Source organism: Myotis daubentonii, chromosome 1 (genome assembly GCF_963259705.1).
Source record: "Myotis daubentonii chromosome 1, mMyoDau2.1, whole genome shotgun sequence".
NCBI lineage: Eukaryota > Metazoa > Chordata > Mammalia > Chiroptera > Vespertilionidae > Myotis > Myotis daubentonii.
Genome location: NC_081840.1, coordinates 209703786 through 209725575, shown reverse-complemented (window position 1 = coordinate 209725575; position 21790 = coordinate 209703786). Strand labels below are relative to the sequence as shown.

At 40.0% G+C, this 21790-nt stretch overlaps 1 protein-coding gene across 4 annotated transcripts in view; it reads left to right on the top strand.

Annotated features, from left to right (window-relative positions):
- The first annotated feature begins 588 nt into the window (after positions 1-588).
- WDR19 (WD repeat domain 19) overlaps positions 589-21790 on the top strand; it is a 78653-nt gene continuing 57451 nt past the window's right edge. For all 4 annotated transcript variants that reach the window (XM_059673203.1, XM_059673185.1, XM_059673195.1 and 1 more), the window contains exons 1-9: positions 589-710; positions 3057-3148; positions 3447-3512; positions 5911-6036; positions 7579-7694; positions 14651-14766; positions 17202-17279; positions 19430-19542; positions 20037-20210. In XM_059673203.1, the coding sequence (XP_059529186.1) occupies positions 705-710; positions 3057-3148; positions 3447-3512; positions 5911-6036; positions 7579-7694; positions 14651-14766; positions 17202-17279; positions 19430-19542; positions 20037-20210 (887 nt within the window). In that variant the 5' untranslated portion in view covers positions 589-704. The remainder of the gene's footprint in view (positions 711-3056; positions 3149-3446; positions 3513-5910; positions 6037-7578; positions 7695-14650; positions 14767-17201; positions 17280-19429; positions 19543-20036; positions 20211-21790) is intronic.

Genomic DNA, 21790 nt, shown 5'->3' with positions numbered 1-21790 from the left:
AACCCAGCACGGGCCCCGACCAGAATGAACTGTGCCCTCCTGGTTCATAGGTCGGCGCTCAACCACTGAGCCACACCTATGAGCCGGGCAATGTGATCGTGTATTTTTAAATCCGGTTTTCTGTGCCACTTAAACTGTTTCTTAAGAGCTCATTCTGCCCGCCCACTTTCGCTGGCGCATTCAGTTGGCCCATTAAGGCCTTGGAATAAACTACCTCTCCCATCTTATCCTTTCTAGCCCAGAAACATGGGGGGTGGGAGGGACACGTAGGCTCGCTCACCCAAGCCCTCTTTACATGGACTGTGTAGGGTGCCTGCCCCCGGAGCCAACCCCCAACTCCTGCCACCCAGCATTCCGCGCCGTTCGCGGTGCCCCAGGCTTCTTGTGAGTCGGCGGCCGAAATCTACTCAGGGCTCACAGAGCCCGCCTCCCCCGGGCGAGTCTCCAGATCCCACCCAATCAGCTCCCAACCCGGAAACCGCGGCGCTGAAAGGTCTCGCGACGCTCAACTCCTCCGGGCCCTGCAACCCTGGCATCACGTGATCCCATCCACGTCTCCCGCTCTCCTCCGCGGAGCACCGCCCTTCAGTTGGTGCTCGCTGATTGGTCACTGCTCGCCTGGTCTCCAGGGTGACGGGAACGCGGTAGCTTCCTGGAGGAGACCAGGGGCGCCTGCGCAATCGCGTGGCCGCGCCAGTCTGGAGATGAAGGTAAGTAACTTACAAACCCTGGGGGCGGGAAGAGCGGACCTTCCCTCAGCCTGAGGAGCGCGACTTTGAGAATAGGGACACCCCCTCTTCCGAGTGCGTGGGGTGGGGAAGAGGGCGGGCAGGGAGGGAGAGAATGGGGGCGCAGTTGAAGAAGCGAGGGGAAAGGGAAGAAAATAGAGGAGAAAGCAGAGAGGGAGGCCTCTCATCTCTGGGGTCGCTACCGGAGTTGAAGCGGTGCGGGAAGGGGAGTCCCGGTCCGGCCGGAAATGAGCAGCTGGATCAGAAGAGCCCAAACTTCGCTGCGCGGAAGGAACGAGTCGTGGGACTGTGTTTGCAGGGTCGTGATGAAAGGGACTCGTTCGCGTGTCACGAGCTGCCTCATCTCTTGGAGCGAAACCCCTGCCAAGCTGTGCAACTGACCAGAGTGAAGAGCCCCCGAAGGAGTAATCTCTAAGCGTATTGCCTGTGATTTGGTCCTATTGATACATCACCTGGTGGCGAGAATACAGAATTCACGGAGAAATCTGTACACGCAGGTGTAGACGCTCAAGAGCGTCATTCTCTGCAGGCACGGTGTCCCGGCTTGGGCTTCTGGTGACCCCACTCCTGGGTCCCTGGCCGCAGCTCCTGCGCCTTTCCGCTTTCCCGCCCCATCCGGCAAAGAGATGAAGAGCTCACTTAAAAAGTTATTTTATACGTCCGTGTGCTTCCTCGTGACTATTAGTGTGCAAATTGGAATTGACAGACCGGTCATCATAACTCACATTTCTAAAGCTCTTCACAGTTATGAAGAATCTGAAGGGAGGAGATATTATTCCTGGTTTAAAGTTGAGAATTCTGTTTGAGGCAGTTTAAGCGACTTTAAGCCCTACAGCTAATGTAAAAAGCAACATTTAAGTTTCGGTTTTCCGGTTGTGAAGTGCGCACCGTTTCCACTGCACTGTATGCGGAGCATCTGTATAGATCCGTTGAAAAAAAGTATGTACGACCCCATGGAAGTCTACCAATGAAACTAATGAAATTCAAGTTCACTAGCAGGAAGGTGTTCCAGGGAAATGTAGTCACAAAATTGCAAAAGAAAGATGCTTTTATACTCTTTTTTTTTTCTTTAAAGATGTCTTCATGCTCCACAAAATTGGATATACCTGTGATTTTTCCCACCTCTGTTTTCAGTTGAGATGGATTTCATCTCTTTAACATACAAAATACCTATTGATAACTGGTTAATTTTGAGCATTGGAAGCATCATCACTGTGAATATTAAGCCACCTATAGTATGTAAACTGCATATGCCTACACATGGGCATCATTGTTTAGTCTGTAATTTAACCTAATGTTAAAATCTAAATGTTTTCATTCATGTTCTCTGTTCCTAGATGTTCTGATGGGCACTGTTTGATATAAATGTGTGAGCCAATATACTTTAAAAATTTTAATAGCTACATTAAAATATTTTTAAAACAGATAAAATTAATTGTAATGATATATTTTATCCAGTAGATCCAAAATATTATTTCAACATGTAATCAATACAAATATTATCAATGAAATTGTTTGTATTCTTTTTCATAATCTTTAAAATCCAATATGCATTTTATATTTACAGCACATTACATTTGGTCTACCCACATTTCAACTCCTCAATAAAATTTCAAGTCCACGTGTGGTTTGTGGCTTCCATAACCACAGTTCTAGATTGTCTAAGTGAAAAAAAAAGAATTATTTTTCAACTTATACATTGTCCATCCAATGGCCAAACTAAACACAATGATGAAGTAAATATAACTGATGGGTAAAGGAAGAAAATAATTTTGAACAAAATATATCATTCTTCTAATCTTAAACATCTATAAAACATGAAACATACATTTTTATAAAGTTAATATTCAAAACTTTCCAAAGCAAAGAAGTTTTACAATAAACTCTCCCCTATATGTTTTTTAAATATGTTTTTATTGATTTTGATAGAGAGGAAAGGAGAGGGATAGAGAGATAGAAACAGCAGTGAGAGAGAAACATTATAGATTGGCTGCCTCCTGCACGCCCCCTACTGGGGATGAACCCACAACCCAGGGAATCAAACCCATGACCTCTTAGTTCCTGGGTGGCCACTCAACCTCTGAGCCACACCTGCTGGGCTCCCCTATATATTGAGGTCCATACTTAACCAGATTGTGAGCTTTTTTGTTTTGTCGATTAATCGTTTTGTTTGTTCTACTATTGACTTCTTTTGGATAAGCTCTAACGTAAGCCTTCACCATCCTGAATCCTACTGTTTTCATGATCATATTTTGACATGTCTTCTGACTAACCCTTAATCATATGTTTTGTGTGTGTTTTTCCTAGCGTGTTTTCTCGTTGCTAGAAAAGAATTGGCTTGGTGCACCGATACAGTTTACCTGGCAAAAAACATCAGGAAACTACCTTGCAGTAACAGGGTAAGAAATCAGTGAATTTATAAAATCATCCTGACTCCAAAAGGTTGTATGCCCACATAACCACCCATCTATTCAGTAGAAGTTATTGTGAGATGTTTATATGGTGGGAAGAGTACTATCTTCATCTCCATTAACATCGGAGTTCATGGAACATTTTCCCCAGTAATAACTTTATAGATTCAAATTATGAAATTATGATGAGAGAACATTGAAAGCACTTTATGGCACCTAAACTTTTATATGCATAGAGAGATAAAGAAACACTTAAGTCATATTTTTGTGTTCTAATTGCTTTTAGAGCTGACCATATTGTAAGAATCTTTGATCGCCATGGTCAAAAAAGAAGTGAAATTAACTTATCTGGGTAAGTACAGAGTTGGATCAAAAACTTTTTCAAGCTTTGTTGCTTAAAAAGATAAAAAGGTATTGTCTTAAAGCCACAATCAAATAGAATTTTATAAGATATATAACCTCTATCTCCTCTTTTGCTTTCTCCATTTGCAAAGTATTTTTTTAATATCGTAAGTAGTTAATGAAATATGTAGATAAATAGCATATGAGTTAGAGTTTAGAAACACCCATATATTCAATAGAGAAGCTTAAAGGCAGGATTAGAAATGATTTCATATGAAAGAATTCTTATGTAATTATAAACATGCCTTAGAAGTGCCTGTATCACTATAGTATCTCCTGCCTAATAAAAATAGTTACTTTCACATACTTTTTAAAGGACAAAGACTTTCTTATATCTATACTGCCAGCAGTCGGACATCCTTAGCGCTGCCACGGAGGCAGGAGAGGCTCCTGCCACTGCCACTGCGCTTGCCAGCCGTGAGCCCAGCTTCTGGTTGAGCAGCACTCCCCCTGTGGGAGTGCACTGACCACCAGGGGGCAGCTCCTGCATTGAGCTTCTGCCCCCTGGTGGTCAATGCACGTCATAGCAACTGGTCGTTCCACTGTTTGGTCGATTTGCATATTAGCCTTTGATTCTACTAGAGGCTCAGTGCACGAAATCCATGCAGAGGTGGGGGGGGGGGTGTCCCTCAGCCCAGCCTGCACCTTCTCACAATCCGGGACTGCTGGTTCCTAACTGCTCGCCTGCCTGCCTGATCGCCCCTAACCACTCTGCCTGCCTTCCTGATCACCCTGTAACCACTCACCTGCCTGCCTGATCACCCCTAACCATTCGCCTGCCTGATCGCCCCTAACCACTCTGCTGCCTGCCTGATCACCCCTAACTGCCTCTGTCTCAGCCCCCACCGCCGTGGCTTCATCTGGAAGGAGGTCTGGAATGACGTCCGGAAGGTCGTTTGGCTGTCTGGTCTAATTAGCATATTATACTTTTATTATAGATTCAGGAAATAATTCTAGATCACACTAATCACGATTGAAGCATTTTTAATGATTCAGTGTAATCATTACCTGTGTTATTTTTACTAATAGTCTCAGTGGTTATTAAGTGTGTAGTCGCTCTCACCTAAATGTTCTTATGCTGCCATGCTTTTACAGTTCACGGCTGCTTTCTGTAGTTGATTGCCACCACCTTTGCAAATCTCGTAACAGCCTTTTCCAATTCCTGCTCTGCCACCACCCACCTGAGGCCACCATTTTGGCATTTCCTGTTGCTCTCCATTGTGGCCTCTGGTTTCTATATTCTGGGAAAGAGGTCAAGGTAGTTATTGTTATGTCTAAAATACAATAAGGAGGCACTTAGTAAAAAACTTTTGAGTAAATTGTATGATCTTTATTACATAAACTCTGCAACATCTATATTGGTTACACAATGACCTTATTTTTTTACCTCTGAATATTTTTTTGCTATATTAATTATAATTGAGTTTGACTGACAAAGGATCTCCAGATAAATAAAATGCCTTTATATTTGTCTTTAATTGATAGATGAGTTTAACAGCAATTTTAAAGCTTTCCCCTTTTCATATTCCAAAATCTCTAAAACTACTACAGAACATTTAGGTCCCAGAACATTTTAACAGTTTGAAGAATAACTGACGTAATTCCCAGCTATCTTAAATGTAAATCTGTGCAAGAACAAAGAATATCAAAATGAAAAATTCGGCATCAAGAAAGAAAGGTCCATCCCCAAGGAAGTGTTTAAATTATAATAAACATTGGGAATAATTTTGAATAGTAAGAAACCTGTTAAACAGAGCATTTCCTATTTAGAGCTATTTTGTCATCTCAATTGAATCACTCTTCTCATTCCATTAAGATATAAAATGAAAATAAATTTCTTAACCATCACTTCAGAATTCAGTCTTTCCACTGTTTGCAATACTACATCTACCTGGCCTTCAACTATTTTACATGCAGTTTATCTAAATATGACTTCATTACATATGAAGTACCTTCTTTTTCTCTCTGTAAGTCTAAAGTAACCTTTCAGATGACCACTTGATTCCAGTTGGAATTCATTTGTAGGGTGTGTTTTACCAAAGGGCCGGATTCTTTAGAGGATTCAAGGAAATCTGTTAACTTATTATGTATAATTATATTTAATATGGCATATGAAAATGGTATTTAAAACAGAATTAAAATTTTTCCATCCTATCAAACAAAAAATTTAAGTTAGTCTTATCCAAGCAGTGAATAGTGAGTTGTATTTCTCACTAGAAATTTTATGACCTATTTAAAATAGCTTGAATGGTCTTATTGTAGACAAAAATCACAATAGGTGAGTATTTAAATGTCTTTCCTCTACTTTAAAAATATGGACAGTGATGTTTTGCTCTCTTTTTTCAAAGTAATTGTGTTGCTATGGATTGGGATAAAGACGGAGATATCCTAGCAGTGGTTGCTGAGAAATCTAATTGCATTTATCTATGGGATGCCAACACAAATAAAACCAGCCAGTTAGAAAGTGGCATGAGGTAAGGACAAATCTTTGGTTTTTTTAAAACTTCACTTAAAAATATGATTACTTGTAGGTTTGATCTAACATTACTTACTGCTTTCATTAGAGATGTATCAAGGAGTTATCTATATTATAAAAAGCCAGTTACCATAATGCCGTAACGACCAAATGACTGGTCACCAGGAGACGCAATGATGGGTCCCACAGCGTGGCGGGTCTGGGGTCCCGTGCGATTTCGTGTGTTGGGCCTCTAGTTTTTTTATAAAAGAAAAAAGTTCATTTCTTTTTTTTTTATATATGTAGTCCTATTGATTTTGCCCATTAACTAGAATATAATAGTTACATTGTGAAATATAAATAGCTCCTTAAGTTGTTTCTAATGAAACAGACTAAGAAGTTGAAAGATGAGACTAAAGTGTTTTTGGGGAAATGGAATTGGCTGCAGGCATGGCTGGACCTACGGGTTCTGATGATGCAATCAAGACTCTTTCTTTCTTTTTTTAACCCTCACCCAAGGATATGTCTTTATTGGTTTCAGGAGAGAGAGAGAAAGAGAGAAACATCAATGTAAGAGAGAAACATCAACCGGTTGCCTCCTGTACCAGGAATGGAACCCGCAATCTTTCTGGTTGGTACATGGGATGATGCTCCAACTGAGCTACCCAGGCAGAGCTCAAGACTATCTCTTGGCTCTTCCTTGCTCTATATTTTGTTCAGTCTAAGTCAGACACTGTCTATAGCAACTGGCAGCTATTGGCTTATATCATTCTTTGCAACAAGTTACACCAGAGGAAAGAGCATGTTCCCATCAATTCACCCGTGTCCACTCAGTTTCTCAAAAGGTCTCTGAGTGGAGTAGGCAGGGCCATCGGATTGATAGTTCCACTAAATGAAGAATAGGGTGAGGGTGTGGACAGTTCTCAAGTGGAAAAAATCCTAGGCAGACAGAATAAATTACAAGATCTCTGCTAAAATAGAAACCATTTTCTCATTGGAAAAGAAAAATTTGTCAATATTTACAACTTAAACTTTGCAATTTTGACCTTGGATAAGTTCTTAGCCACTCTGTAAGCCTCAATTTCTTCATCTATGTGTAATGGGTATAAAAGTCATTTATGCCTTGTGGCATCATATGGCCCACAGGTGGGCAGGAAGAGATTGCCCATATACCATAATATAAATCGACACATTCCCAGTTTATTTTCCAAGGAATAACAACTCAAAGAAAGCAAGGTGGCCATGCAGAACAGGACCAAACACAACCTTAGCAGTTCCCCTTGACGCCCCGCAAAGGGATCCACAAGTCATGCATCTTCAGGTGGTACCACCTGCCCATGTAAAGTCTTGCTGGGTCTAAGAACCCTCATTCCTTACTCTGTCCTCTTACATTTGGGTGTATATCTATTGTAAAAAGTATTACAAATACCCTCCCTTCCCTCCCCTCCTTCCCCCGCCCCCTCCCTCCCCACTGACCTCTTCTAACCTGAACACATTTTAAAAGGACTACTTAGGGGTTATGTCTGTGAATTGTTTAGTAATTTATATCTTAATGTTACAGGGATCAAATGTCTTTCCTTCTTTGGTCAAAAATTGGAAGTTTCCTGGCTGTTGGAACTGTTAAAGGAAATTTGCTTATTTATAATCGTCAGACATCTCGAAAGATTCCTATCATTGGTAGGTTACATTTGGAAACACGGTTAAATATTAGAGATGCTTTACATAAGTGTAAATTTTACTGCCTCTGATTTTCCTGATATTGCAAGGGATGTTTTGTAGTATTAAGACTCCCCTGTCGCTGAAACCAGTTTGGCTCAGTGGATAGAGCGTCGGCCTGCGGACTGGAGGGTCCCGGGTTCGATTCCGGTCAAGGGCATGTGTCTGGGTTGCGGGCACATCCCCAGTGGGAGATGTACAGGAGGCAGCTGATCGATGTTTCTCTCTCATCGATGTTTCTAGCTCTCTATCTCTCTCCCTTCCTCTCTCTGTAAAAAATCAATAAAATATATTTAAAAAAAAAAAAAAAAGACTCCCCTGTCAAACTTCACATATAGCTAAACTAGAAGATCCTTCTTCACTGACCACTAAACGTGTCCCAGGCCACATAGAACAGGTGGCTCTAAGGCAGCGGTTCTCAACCTGTGGGTCACGACCCCTTTGGGGGTTGAACGACCCTTTCAGAGGGGTCGCCTAAGGCCATCGGGAAACACATATATAATTACATATTGTTTTTGTGATTAATCACTATGCTTTAATTATGTTCAATTTGTAACCATGAAAATACATCCTGCATATCAGATATTTACATTACGATTCATAACAGTAGCCAAATTACAATTATGAAGTAGCAACGAAAATAATTTTTATGGTTGGGGGTCACCACAACATGAGGAACTGTATTAAAGGGTCGAGGCATTAGGAAGGCTGAGAACCACTGCTCTAAGGTCAAGGTCAGCCTGTGTCTTTGGGCACCAGCACATTAATGACATGGCTTCCATCTGTCCCTTTCTCTCCCACTTTGTACCTCTGGACATGGGTATGAACACATTAGTAGATGGACTAAAACCTTTGGTGACTGCTTGGACCGGGGATAATCCAGATTCCTAATTCTGACCCCTCGTTCTCTGCAAACACCAGTTTAACCCAGGTGTGGACTATGAGTTATATTTGCCTCAGGGTGTATGGCAGTGATGGCGAACCTTTGACACGCGTGTCAGAGGTGACACGCAAACTCATTTTTTTTGGTTGATTTTTCTTTGTTAAATGGCATTTAAATATATAAAATAGATATCAAAAATATGTCTTTTTTTACTATGGTTGCAAATATCAAAAAATTTCTATATGTGACACGACACCAGAGTTAAGTTAGGGTTTTTCAAAATGCTGACACGCCGAGCTCAAAAGGTTCACCATCACTGGTGTATGGCCTGAGAGTGTTTGTTCTTTGGCCCTTTTGGCTCGGTCTCTGATTCTCTAAACCCCTGGTCACTCAGCATCTGCCCTCTGAATACACAAGAGGAAACAGTATCCATTCTTTTCAATTATTGTAACATGCTGGTAAATGGTGAAACCAGTGGGCTTAATTACATCCAAATAGCCAGAAAAAGTATAACTTACTGCTAATGAAGAAATTAAGCTCTGGACATAGAGTGCTTACTATTGAAAAAGTCCCTTTCAACCAAGGGCACTTAACCATTTTAAATTATTTTCACATGAATGTATACTAATACTAATATTTTTAGTGCTGCAATTAAGCAGTAATGCCATTGATCCATTTGAAAATTAAACTAAAATTTTGAGTTATAAAAATCAATTTTTATAACTCTTAAATTAGTCGAGTATACTTCAGTTAGGCATTTTCTGTATCTCACTTCATCTGCAGGTATATACTACTTCTTATTTTGTCATTTGAAGTTAAGAAAATAATTTGTCAAAGATGTTTATTTTGTGTCAGGTATTTGTCATATACACATGATTCTATATGTGATCTTAGTATTTAAGATGAATACAGATTCTGCTCTCTGTCTTGTTTATTAACTATGTTAAATGGGCCTGAAAAGATTCAGGATAGAAAAATACAACCTTCCAAAACTTAACCAGGAAGAATCTAAAAATCTCAATAGGCCAATAACTATGGAGGAAATCGAAGCAGTATTCAAAAAGCTTCCAGCAAACAAAAGCCCGGGGCCAGATGGCTTCACAGGGGAGTTATACCAAACATTCAAGGAAGACCTAAAACCTATCCTCCTCAGACTATGTCAAAAGATCCAAGAGGAAGGAACACTTCCCAGCTCATTCTATGAAGCCAACATCACCCTAATCCCAAAACCAGATAAAGACAATACAATGAAAGAGAATTATAGGCCAATATCCCTCATGAACATAGATGCCAAAATCCTCAACAAAATCCTAGCAAATCGGATCCAGCAGTACATCAAAAAGATCATACACCATGACCAAGTAGGATTTATCCCAGGGATGCAAGGATGGTACAATATCCGCAAATCAATAAACGTGATGCATCACATAAACAAATTGAGAGAAAAAAACCACATAGTCATATCAATCGATGCGGAAAAAGCATTTGACAAAATCCAACACCCTTTCTTGATAAAAACTCTCAGCAAGATAGGAATTGAGGGATCATACCTCAACATAATAAAAGCCATATATGACAAACCCACAGCCAACATCATACTCAATGGGCAAAAACTAAAACCATTCCCCCTAAAAACAGGAACAAGACAGGGATGCCCCCTCTCACCATTCCTGTTCAACATAGTACTGGAAGTACTAGCCGTTGCGATCAGACAAGAAGAAGAAATAAAAGGCATCCAGATTGGAAAAGAAGAAGTAAAACTGTCCTTATTTGCAGATGACATGATACTGTACATACAGAACCCTAAAGACTCCATCAAAAATTTATTAAACTTAATAAATGAATTCGGCAATGTAGCAGGATACAAAATTAATGCTAAGAAATCCATGGCATTTCTTTACACCAATAGTGAACTTACAGAAGCAATCCCATTTACCATTGCACCAAAAAAATTAAAATACCTAGGAATAAACTTAACTAAGGTGGTAAAAGACTTATATGCCAAAAACTACAGGACGCTGAAAAAAGAGATAGAGGAAGACATAAACAGATGAAAGAATATACCGTGTTCATGGATTGGTAGAATCAACATCATCAAAATGTCCATACTACCCAAAGCAATTTATAGATTCAATGCAATCCCCATTAAATTACCAACGGCATATTTCACAAATCTAGAACGAACATTCCAAAAATTCATCTGGAATAAAAAAAGACCCCGAATAGCTGCAGCAATCCTAAGAAAGAACAAAGTAGGTGGGATCTCAATGCCAGATATCAAACTGTATTACAAAGCCACTGTTCTTAAAACAGCTTGGTACTGGCACAAGAACAGACATATAGATCAATGGAATAGAATAGAGACCCCAGAAATCGACCCAAACCACTATGCCCAATTAATATTCGACAAAGGAGGCAAGAGCATACAATGGAGTCAAGACAGTCTCTTCAATAAATGGTGTTGGGAAAATTGGACAGATACATGCAAAAAGATGAAACTAGACCACCAACTCACACCATACACAAAAATAAACTCAAAATGGATAAAAGACTTAAACGTAAGACGGGAAACCATAAAAATACTAGAGGAATCCACAGGCAGCGAAATCGCAAACATATGCTGAAGGAATTTCTTCTCTGATAATGCTCCTAGGGCAATGGAAACTAAAGAGAAAATAAACAAATGGGACTACATCAAAATAAAAAGCTTTTGCACAGCAAAGGAAACCATCAACAAAACAACAAGAAGACCCACTACATGGGAGAACATATTTGCCAATGATACCACCGATAAGGGTTTAATTTCCAACATTTACAGACATCTCATGAAACTTAACAAAAGGAAGATAAACAATCTAATAAAAAACTGGGCAATGGACCTAGATAGACACTTTTCGAAAGAGGACATACAGAAGGCCAAAAGACATATGAAAACCTGCTCAAAGTCACTAATTATACGAGAGATGCAAATCAAAACGACAATGCGTTATCATCTGACACCTGTCAGAATGGCTATCATCAACAAATCAACAAGTGTTGGAGAGGATGTGGAGAAAAAGGTACCCTTCTGCACTGCTGGTGGGAATGCAGACTGGTGCAGCCACTGTGGAGAACAGTATGGAGCTACCTCAAAAAACTAAAAATGGAACTCCCATTTGACCCAGTGACCCCACTTCTAGGAATATATCCCAAGAAACCAGAAACGCCAATCAGAAAGGATATATGCACCCCTATGTTCATAGCAGCATAATTCACCATAGCTAAGATTTGGAAACAGCCTAAGTGCCCATCAGCAGATGAATGGATTAGAAAACTGTGGTACATATACATAATGGAATACTATGCTGCGGTAAAAAAAAAAAAGGAACTCTTGCCATTTGCAGCAGCATGGATGGAGCTGGAGAGCATTATGCTAAGTGAAATAAGCCAGTCAGAGAAAGATAAATACCACATGATCTCACTCATTTGTGGATTATAGAGAACAACATAGACTGATGAAAAGGGACAGATCCAAAGACTGAGAAACAGTGATCAGGCTATCAATCCCCAGAAGGAAAGTAGGGGAGGGCGAGGGTAAGGGGAAGAGATCAACCTAAGGACTTGTATACATGTATATAAGCCAAACCAATGGACATGGCCAACAGGGGGATGGGAGCATGAGTGTGCGGGGCGGGGGACAGGGGGGAGAGGTTGGGGGTTAATGGGGGAGATGAGGACACATTTGTAATACCTTAACTAATAAAAAAAAAATGTTCACAGAGAAAAATAAATAAATAAATAAATAAATAAATAAATAAATAAATAAATAAATATACTTCACTGTTACTGGAGGTCAAAAATGAGCAAGGCACCAGGCCTGCGTGGCTCAGTGGTTGAGCATTGACCTAGGAACCAGGAGGTTAAGGTTCGATTCCCAGTAGAGTCACATGCCTGGGTTGTGGGCTCGATACCCAGTGTGGGATGTGCTGGAGGCAGCCTAGCAATAACTCTATCTCATAATTGATGTTTCTATCGATGTCTCTTTATCCCTTTCTCTCTAAAATCAATAAAAAATTAATTAATTAATAAAAAAAAAGATTCAGGATAATTACATATCTTAGGTTAAATCTATAGCCTCTTTCAGAGTTGGTATTAACTATGAGCTAATGTTAATTAAATGAGTTTAATACATGTAAAATACCAGAACTTAGTTAATGTGTTAACTATTATTGTAGATGTTAAGGCTAACCTAAATTCTGAGTCCTGGAAGCAAAAGGAAGGACCAAGAAGAGATTTCCTTCACCCTTTCTTGGGTATAAAGAAGTTGTCTTTGGCAGCTTTCTCTTCAGGTCCTCCTTTTTCCCTTCCTAATGCCCACCTCTTTGGCTATCCAGTTCTGGTGTCCCGCCCAAGTCCCTTAATCTATGATCAGCAGCGTATCCTATATCTCAGTCTCTTCTCTGAATGTTTACTTTTGGGCTCTGGTCTCCTGATTTGAATACTGTCTGCCCCTGACAACTCCCCTATTTATCTCTTCCACACTCTATACTCATACATCCACTGCTTACTCAACATCTGTGATAAGAGGTCTAATAAACACTTCACATTTAATATCTCCAAAATCATTTTGACCCGCAGCTTTTCCTCTCATCATTAAGGTTATTTCCTCCTTTTAGATCTTTAAGCCAAATCTTAGCCTTATCCTTGACTTCTCTCTCATACTCTCCATATCTAACCTGCCAGAAAATTATACAATCCACTTTCACATATCTCCAGAATGAAGCCTCCTCTTACCACATCGTGGTGAGGGCCTGGAACATCTCCCACTGGAATTTCTGCAATCTCTTCATTGGTCTCTCTGCTTCACCCCTTACCCCGCTATAGACTATTCTCAGCCAAGGGTCCAGAGTGAGCCTTCCGCTCAGACCTCTCCAGTCATTCTGCATCTCACCCAGAGTCAAAGCCACAGTCCTCACAAGGCCAGCTAAACCCTGCATGGCCTGGTTTCTGCAGTGTCTGCCTTCATTTCATGCTCTTTTCTCCTCCCTCCCTCTAACACACCAGGCACCCTCCTGCTCAAGGTCTGCTCTGGAACTGTTTATTTACAATCTGCTGTCTGCATAGGTTCTGAATTAGGTTCTCTAAGGGGTACAAAGAATAAAAGGAACATGGTCTCTTCTCAGTAACAGCTAACACTTCTATAGCACTTCTTACATGCCTGACACTCTTCTAAGTGCTGTAACTTGTTTGATCCTCAGCCCTATGAGATAGCTCCTCCCATCATCCCCAGATTGTGGATGGTGTTACTAAGGAATAGAGAAAGGTGAGGTAACTTACCCACGATTTCACAGTAGGTGGTGAGCCACTTATTCAAATATAGGCCGTCTGCCTTCAGAATCTGTATACTTAATTAACCTTGCTGCTCTTGAGTATTTATTCCAGGACCTTCGATAAGTGCCCACAGTGTCAAGCATGTGATTTTTGCACTGCTAGAAGGCTCAATAAAAAAGCATCCCGCCATTAGTAGTTATCTAATATCACTCTCTAGCTAAGTGACTCAGCTCTTAACACAAGTCTCCCTAAGGTGCATTCATATTTGCACCTCAGTATTATCACAAATCACTATGTGTTCTGTGGTTATATATGAATAGTCCACGCTGTGAATGTTGAATGCCAAGGGTCTGCCACACCATGAAGCTAGATATCTTAATGGTAACTTCAGTGCTTTGGGATTTACTTATCGTAAGGCATTATTGTTCAGGTTCGGTGATATAATAAATAAACTTGTCAAAGGGTAGAATATCTTTTTATTTTAGGGCCTCAGCTCATATTCACAGAAAATGTTGGAGAACGCTATTGCCCTTATATACCATTATCTTGATTTATAACTTGGTAATAAACTGTTTTAAAAAAGATTTGTTAGATACAACTGATTTGATGAGGTTTCAAATTCCTTGGGACATTACCTAAGCTTTCAGATTGACATTACAGTTGTTTTTAATTTTTTTTTTCTTGAGAAATCCATGTGTTTGTATAAAAACCATCTCTTTTCCAGGAAAACATACTAAGAGAATCACATGTGGATGTTGGAGTTCAGAAAATCTGCTTGCTTTAGGCGGCGAAGATAAACTTATCACAGTTAGTAATCAGGAAGGTGACACAATAAAACAGGTAATACTGTAACATCTCTTTGGTCTGATATATTCAAGTTCTTACCTAAAATAATGTTTGTCTATCAAACTAATCTATAAAATGTTTAAATCTCTATATGAGATATGCATATAGTAACTTCATATTCTTAACATCAGAAACTTTTGTTTTTACGTATTAGGACTTTTTTTTAACGTTGTTTAGTATTAGCATGGGAGGTCAGCTCTGTGGTTAGTAGGACAGTATATTTGTGAAATAACTTTTATAAATGTATACTTATAATATAGTTGTTCATAATGCGACCTCAGAGTCCTGCTAAACCTTGTTTTAGTTGATACCATAAGATATTTAGCAATGTGTGTCTTTCAACCCAAGCAAAATAGAATGGACAAAGATGAGAGAAAAAACTTATAGCTTATTTATGGCTTGTTCAAAATTGGCTGGGCTGAAGGTATAGACTTAGATTGAAAATTTACAGAAAATAAGTTTGAAGAAGTTGAATTCCCATATCTGGAAAGTTTTGAAAGTTAGACTGAAGTAAGTAACTCAACCATGTTGGGCAGAACCATAGTATGATTCAAGTGGTTCTGATAATTCTCCTTTCAGCTAGCTAGAATAGTAGGTACATAGTACAAGTACTTGAGCTCCCCATCCTGATATTCATGTTAGACATCATCAGTAGACTCTGGCTTCCCCACTCCTCACTGAATCAAGACATGGCCTTACAATATTTTTCCATAGAACATCCCAGGAAGACATTGCCAGTTAGCTGTTATCCTATATATTAAAAGCCTAATATGCTAAGTGTCTGGTTGTCCAGTTAGTTGTCCATTCAACCAGTCAAAGCATAACATGCTAATGATATGCTAAGGCCACTCAACCACTAGCTATGACATGCACTGACCACCAGGGGGCAGACAGTCAACCGGTCGACCAGTCGCTTGCTGCTGGGGTCCTGCCATTCGGGCCAGCGGGGACTGAGAGAGACGGGCTGGACACGCCCTGGAGCCCTCCTGTGGTCCCTTCCCGGCTGACCAACCTCCTACGTCTCTCCCTGGCTCCGATCACGCACCAGTGGGGTCCCTCAGCCTGACCTGCGCCCTCTCGCAATCCAGGACCCCTTGGGGGATGTTGGAGAGCCGGTTTCAGCCCCATCCCACAGGCCAGGCAGAGGAACACCCCTGGTGCACGAATTTGTGCACTGGCTGGGCCTCTAGTTTACATATAAGATGATAACTTCCCATTTCTAATTGCTAAGAAGTATGCTTCCAGAATTAGACATACTACTTAAGTTGTCCTGTGGTAAGCAAAACATACATCAAAGGCATCGCTTTATTTGGTATGGTTTCTGAATGGTTTTGACTTTTGACTATTCTGCAGATCACTCCGGGTCTGTGTGGATTTATTTTTATTTATCCTGTTGAGTACTGTCTTGCTTCCTGGATCTGAAGATTGCTTTTTTTCATCAACTCTGGAAGATTCCTAGTCATTATCATTATCTCTCTGAACATTACCTCTTGCCCTTTCTGTTCTGTCCTTCTGGAGTGTCTGTTAGACGTATGTTGGACCTTCTCATATCCCTTAATTTTGCTTTTATAGTTTCTTTTGTCATTTTGTGTAATCTGGATAATACTTCAAATCAGCTTACTTATTATTTCTTCAAATTTGTTTGATCTCTGTCTATCCCATTGAGTTTTTATTTAAATGACTCTATCCTTTTTATTTTTGGAAAGTACTTTGTGGTTCTTGTAAAAATCTGTCGATTTTTTTTAAAGTTTTTTTCTCATACTTAGGAGTCATTTTATGTCTTTAGTTAATCTTAAAGTATTTACTTTAGGATCTCTCTCTCTGATAATTCTATTATTTTTAGATCTGCTTACTCTTGCTCTTAATTGTTTCTTTGTGAATAGTACATCTTTCCTCATTTTGAATTGTGAGCTCATATTCTCAGTGATTTTCTGTGGAAAATTTTTGCAGCATTGGAAGAGGCTTCAGATTAGTTTTTGCCATAACACTGCAGAGAGTTTCTAGACCACTCAAGTATAAATTTGAATCTCAGACCAGAATGAGGATAGGAGGTAAAGTCTTTGGTTAGAATAGAACTTTTTCAACTTTTTTTCAAACCCAAAGCACAGCCCAAGTCAAATGCACTTCCTTATTGTCTCCTTGTACCAGCTGCTCTGGTAGCTGCAGCCTCAGTTTCTACACACGCTTTGGTTTTCAGTTGCTCTTTACTTACGGCCCTTGGAAATTTTCCTTACCTTCTTTCAGGCTTCTCTATACATTTAATGAGATAGCTATTTTATCTAGGATTTGTAGATGTTTGTAGCAGTGGGAATTTAAGGTTATCAGTCCAACATATAACAGAAATTAAAGCAAGGAACCTGTCTTATTATAATTCAGAGTGACTTTGAGTGTTGGGTTCATTTTTAGTGATAATATTTTCATCCCTGCAGTCACCATTGAAATCAGAGCCTAGCAACATGCAGTTTTCCACAACGAGGAACGATGACCGAACTTCTGCTGAAACCACAGTAAGAATTTTAAATCAAATGCATGCCCAAATTTTGCTAGTAATTTTGTAGAATATACTCTCTCCTTTTCTAGGATGGCTCAGAACCTATCATGATAAATAAATTATGGTCTGTCACATATGAAACCAATGGTAGGCCCCGGTTTCCCAGACCTAAAAGTTGTTTTTCTGCTGCTGACCACCTCACATTACAGCAAATGAAGCCATCTTCCTATTACAGTTGGTATGGTAACAAAAAAAAAGTGGGGGTACTTTTATAAATTGATGTATTGATTTCTATATGATTTTTTATTTTTACTACCAGATGTGACCAGAGCTCTGGAAATTGTAGTTGCTTTTTTTAAATATCTTAGAGATTTATTTTCCTGTAACATTTTTTTAAAATAAATCTTTATTGAGCAGGACTGGGGCGGGGGGGAGAGAAGCAGGGGGTGGGTGCGTTTCTCCATTCCTACCTGTGGCGTCATGGAGACCTGGGCAACCACACTCACACCCAAGAAAAAAAAAATAAATAATAAATAAATAAATAATAAAATAAAATAAATCTTTATTGTTCAGATTATTACAGTTGTTCCCCTTTTTTCCCCTAATAGCTCCCCTCCACCCAGTTCCCACCCCACCCTCTGTCCTTACCCCCCTACTCTCCTCATCCATAGGTGTACGCTTTTTATCGCCGGGTCAAAGGTCATACACATGGAAAATGTAGCTGTTTCCATCCGCAACGTGTCCCTGTGCTCGGAAAGGCCTCTCACGACCTGTTCACGCTCTACTCAGAAAGGGTGCGGAGCCACGAAATGGCTTTTTAAAACACAGCGGGGCCTTGACTTACGACTGTCCCGACTTACGAGTTTTTCGAGCTACGAGCCGTCTCTGAGTTGCGAGCTAAAATTCGGGTTACGAGCCAGCTTCAGATACCCCACCGCTAGTTGGCGCAGCGAACGTCACAGTGAACGCCACAACATCAGCCCAGCATCACATGTCTCACTCGTTCACTTTAAGATTTGACAAACGAGTATTTTGAGTTATGAGCTCCGTCACGGAACGAATTAAACTCTTAAGTCAAGGCCCCACTGTAATGTATCCTCTTATGTTTAAAATGCGGATTTCGCTACCAAAACTGAGAAGAAAGCAACACTATAGCTGCTCTCGCCCCTCTCGCCCTTCGGGTGATCGTTGTGCGTGGGTCTGCGAGCTGGTTCGCGGGCTGTTGACGAAGCCGTCTGTGCGGCTCGCGTGGTTCCGCCAGCTTCCCAGGAGCCGTCGCAGCCTCGCAGGGGCTGTCGTAGCCTCACACAGCCTCTCACACAGCCTCACAAGGGCTGTCGCAGCCTTGCAGGGGCTGTCGCAGCCTTCCTGTAACATTTTAATATCCTGAAATCTAGACAGTTTTTACAATCAATATGTCTATATTTAAATGAAGTAATGTTTCCATTTCTTTAAAAGCTATTATTAAATTGGTAGTGACTTATAATTGATTACATTGTAGAATCAAAAAAATATATAAAAATGTGTCTCTCATTTTATATATATACATATATATATGTAAAGATGTTAATCACCCTTAATGAGCCCAATTAAATAATATACTCTTTACCTGCCCAACACAATTATACCCTCCACTGAGAATTGCAGTTAAGTATGGACTTCTGTAACAGGGACACTAGTCTAGCCACATTGACCAGTGACCTACAGGCGATGGAAAGAGTGATGGTAGCAAAAGCCAATCTAGAATATTCACATGGGTGTGGACCTATCATTCCAGATGACTCAAAATAAGAATGACATTTTATGATGGAAGATTCTATATTCTGAATATGAATTCCATTTCAATGGAACTATATCAGACTTACACTCCTGTATTGCATGGTATCCTAATGAGAGGTATAGAGAATTTTAAAAATTACTCTAACTAGCTATTTATTATACTTCAAAGGGTATATTAGATATGTATAAAGCCAAGGATTCTTCCTGGACTGTATATTAATAACATTTATTTTTTTAGTTACATTGTTCACTTACTAATTACAATATTTAACACATCTAAATTTGGCTTGTTTTCATAAATTATGTTCATCTGTTTGAATTTGCTTATTGGTCTTTTCATCAAGTACTGAGTAATTCATTTCACAATCTCTTAATCTTCTCTGGCAGATAAGTGTGGTGCTTGGCAAGAGAACTTTGTTTCTTTTTAATTTGAATCAACCATATAACTCAATTGATCTGGAATTTAAGCAGAGCTATGGCAACATTGTCTGCTATAGTTGGTATGTACAGAAAGTTCATCATAGAAATTTATGTTTTTCTTTATTATATTTAAATTTTGGTTATATAAATTTCACTTCTTTTTTTCTTCTTTTTTAAATATATTTTATTGATTTTTTACAGAGAGGGAGGGAGAGGGATAGAGAGTTAAAAACATCTATCAGCTGCCTCCTGCACACCCCCTACTGGGGATGTGTCCGCAACTAAGGTACATGCCCTTGACCGGAATCGAACCTGGGACCTTTCAGTCCGCAGGCCGATGCTCTATCCACTGAGCCAAACTGGTTACGGCTAAATTTCACTTCTTAATATAACATTTTCTAGATTATAGACTGTGATTTAGTATGTGAAACTACCTAGCATATATTATCTGGCACATAGGCCTTTGATAAATTATATTCTCTAATTCTTTTGTTTTAAGGTACTTGTTTTTGCATTGTATTTTCAATGATAGTTAATCTCCCTTTTTACTGATTTATTGCCTTTGTTGCTATAGGTATGGTGATGGCTACATCATGGTTGGTTTTTCATATGGAATTTTTGTGGTCATTTCCACTCATGTTCAAGAGATTGGTCTAGAGGTATTTCAAGCTTATGATTATAAAGATAATCTAACCAGTATTGCAATATCACAGACCCTTAACAAAGCTGCTACATGTGGTGATAACTGGTAAGTTATATTTACAAGTTCCCAGGAAAGCTTATATAGGAAATATTCAAGAGACTCAGCAAGACTTTGGTAGCCAAAATGAATCTGTCAACCATACTGTTTTTCACTCTTAGGACATGTTTGCGATGGAAATTTCTAAGACTCCTTTACCTCTATCTTTAACATTCACAGCAAAACCTAAAATACTAATAATATACTAAATATAAAACCTAAAATGGAGTATGCTTGAAAATCAGTCTTAAAAATAAAATAGGAAGTTCTAGGTAACATGGAATAAGCTCCACCCCATCTCTCTCACTGAATACGGCTATAAAACCTCAACAGAATGCAGAGAACAGCTATTTAAGGACTCTGAAAGTAAATGGTAGCAGGCAGATTGACGAAGAATACCAGAATTTGAAGTACAGCTGAACCAGTGATGAGTCTCCCATTTGTCTCCCAGTCTCAGGCTTCAAGGCAGCCTGAAACTCAGAAGTAGGCACAGAGCATAGACCAGCCGTGGGCAAACTACGTACCCTTTTATGTAATGATGTTTACTTTGAATTTCTATTAGTTCACACAAACACTCCATCCATGCTTTTGTTCCGGTCCTCCGGTCCAGTTTAAGAACCCATTGTGGCCCTCGAGTCAAAAAGTTTGCCCACCCCTGGCATAGACAGAGGAGCTCTGAGAGAAGCTCTCTAGTGCTGGCTCAAGTTGCAGGAAAGAGAACTCCTAACACTCAGAGAGAGGTGGGGAAATCCCCCAGTTTTCTTTCTTGTTCTTTGTTTTCTCATGCCTGCCAGGAGCCGGTCCATGCTTGCTGTTTCAAGGGACCTGGCATATATGGCATACGGTTCTTAATATGTTTGCTCACCTTCTTGGCGCTGTGTTTTAACCAAGGTCACCTCTCCGAGAAAGGTTGAATCCCCAGGTAGGGATTTTCCCCTGAAGTTAGGGAGGGAATAAAACCTCTTAACTAAGTGCCAGGCGGGTAATTAATCATTTTAACTAGGAACAATCATACTTAAGCTACATAATCTTTAATCCCTGGAATGGAGATAAGAAACGCCCTAACCTTTGGAATAGAGATTGATAGGATTGGAATCAACTGGTATAAATACAGATGCAACAAGACAACAAGAGACAGAACTTAGAAGAGAGAACCTACAGACAGAACCTACACAGAACCTACAGACAGAAGAACTTCGCTGGAGAGAACATGGCAAAAGATCCTGGACTGAACCTGACTACAGAAATTGGCAAGAGAACCTGACTAGAACCTGGTGACTAAACCTGGCTGGAGAACCTGGACAGAACCTGGCTGAAGAACCTAGCAAGGGAACATGGCTACAGAACCTGGCTGGAGAACCTGGAGAACCTAGCAAGAGAACATGGACACAGAACCTGGCTGGAGATCCTAACCAGAACTTCGCTGGAGATCCAGACCAGAACTTGGCTGGAGAACCTAGCGAGGGAACATGGCTACAGAACCTGGCTGGAGAACCTGGAGAACCTAGCAAGAGAACATGGACACAGAACCTGGCTGGAGATCCGAAGCAGAACCTCTCTGGAGATCCAGACCAGAACTTGGCTAGAGA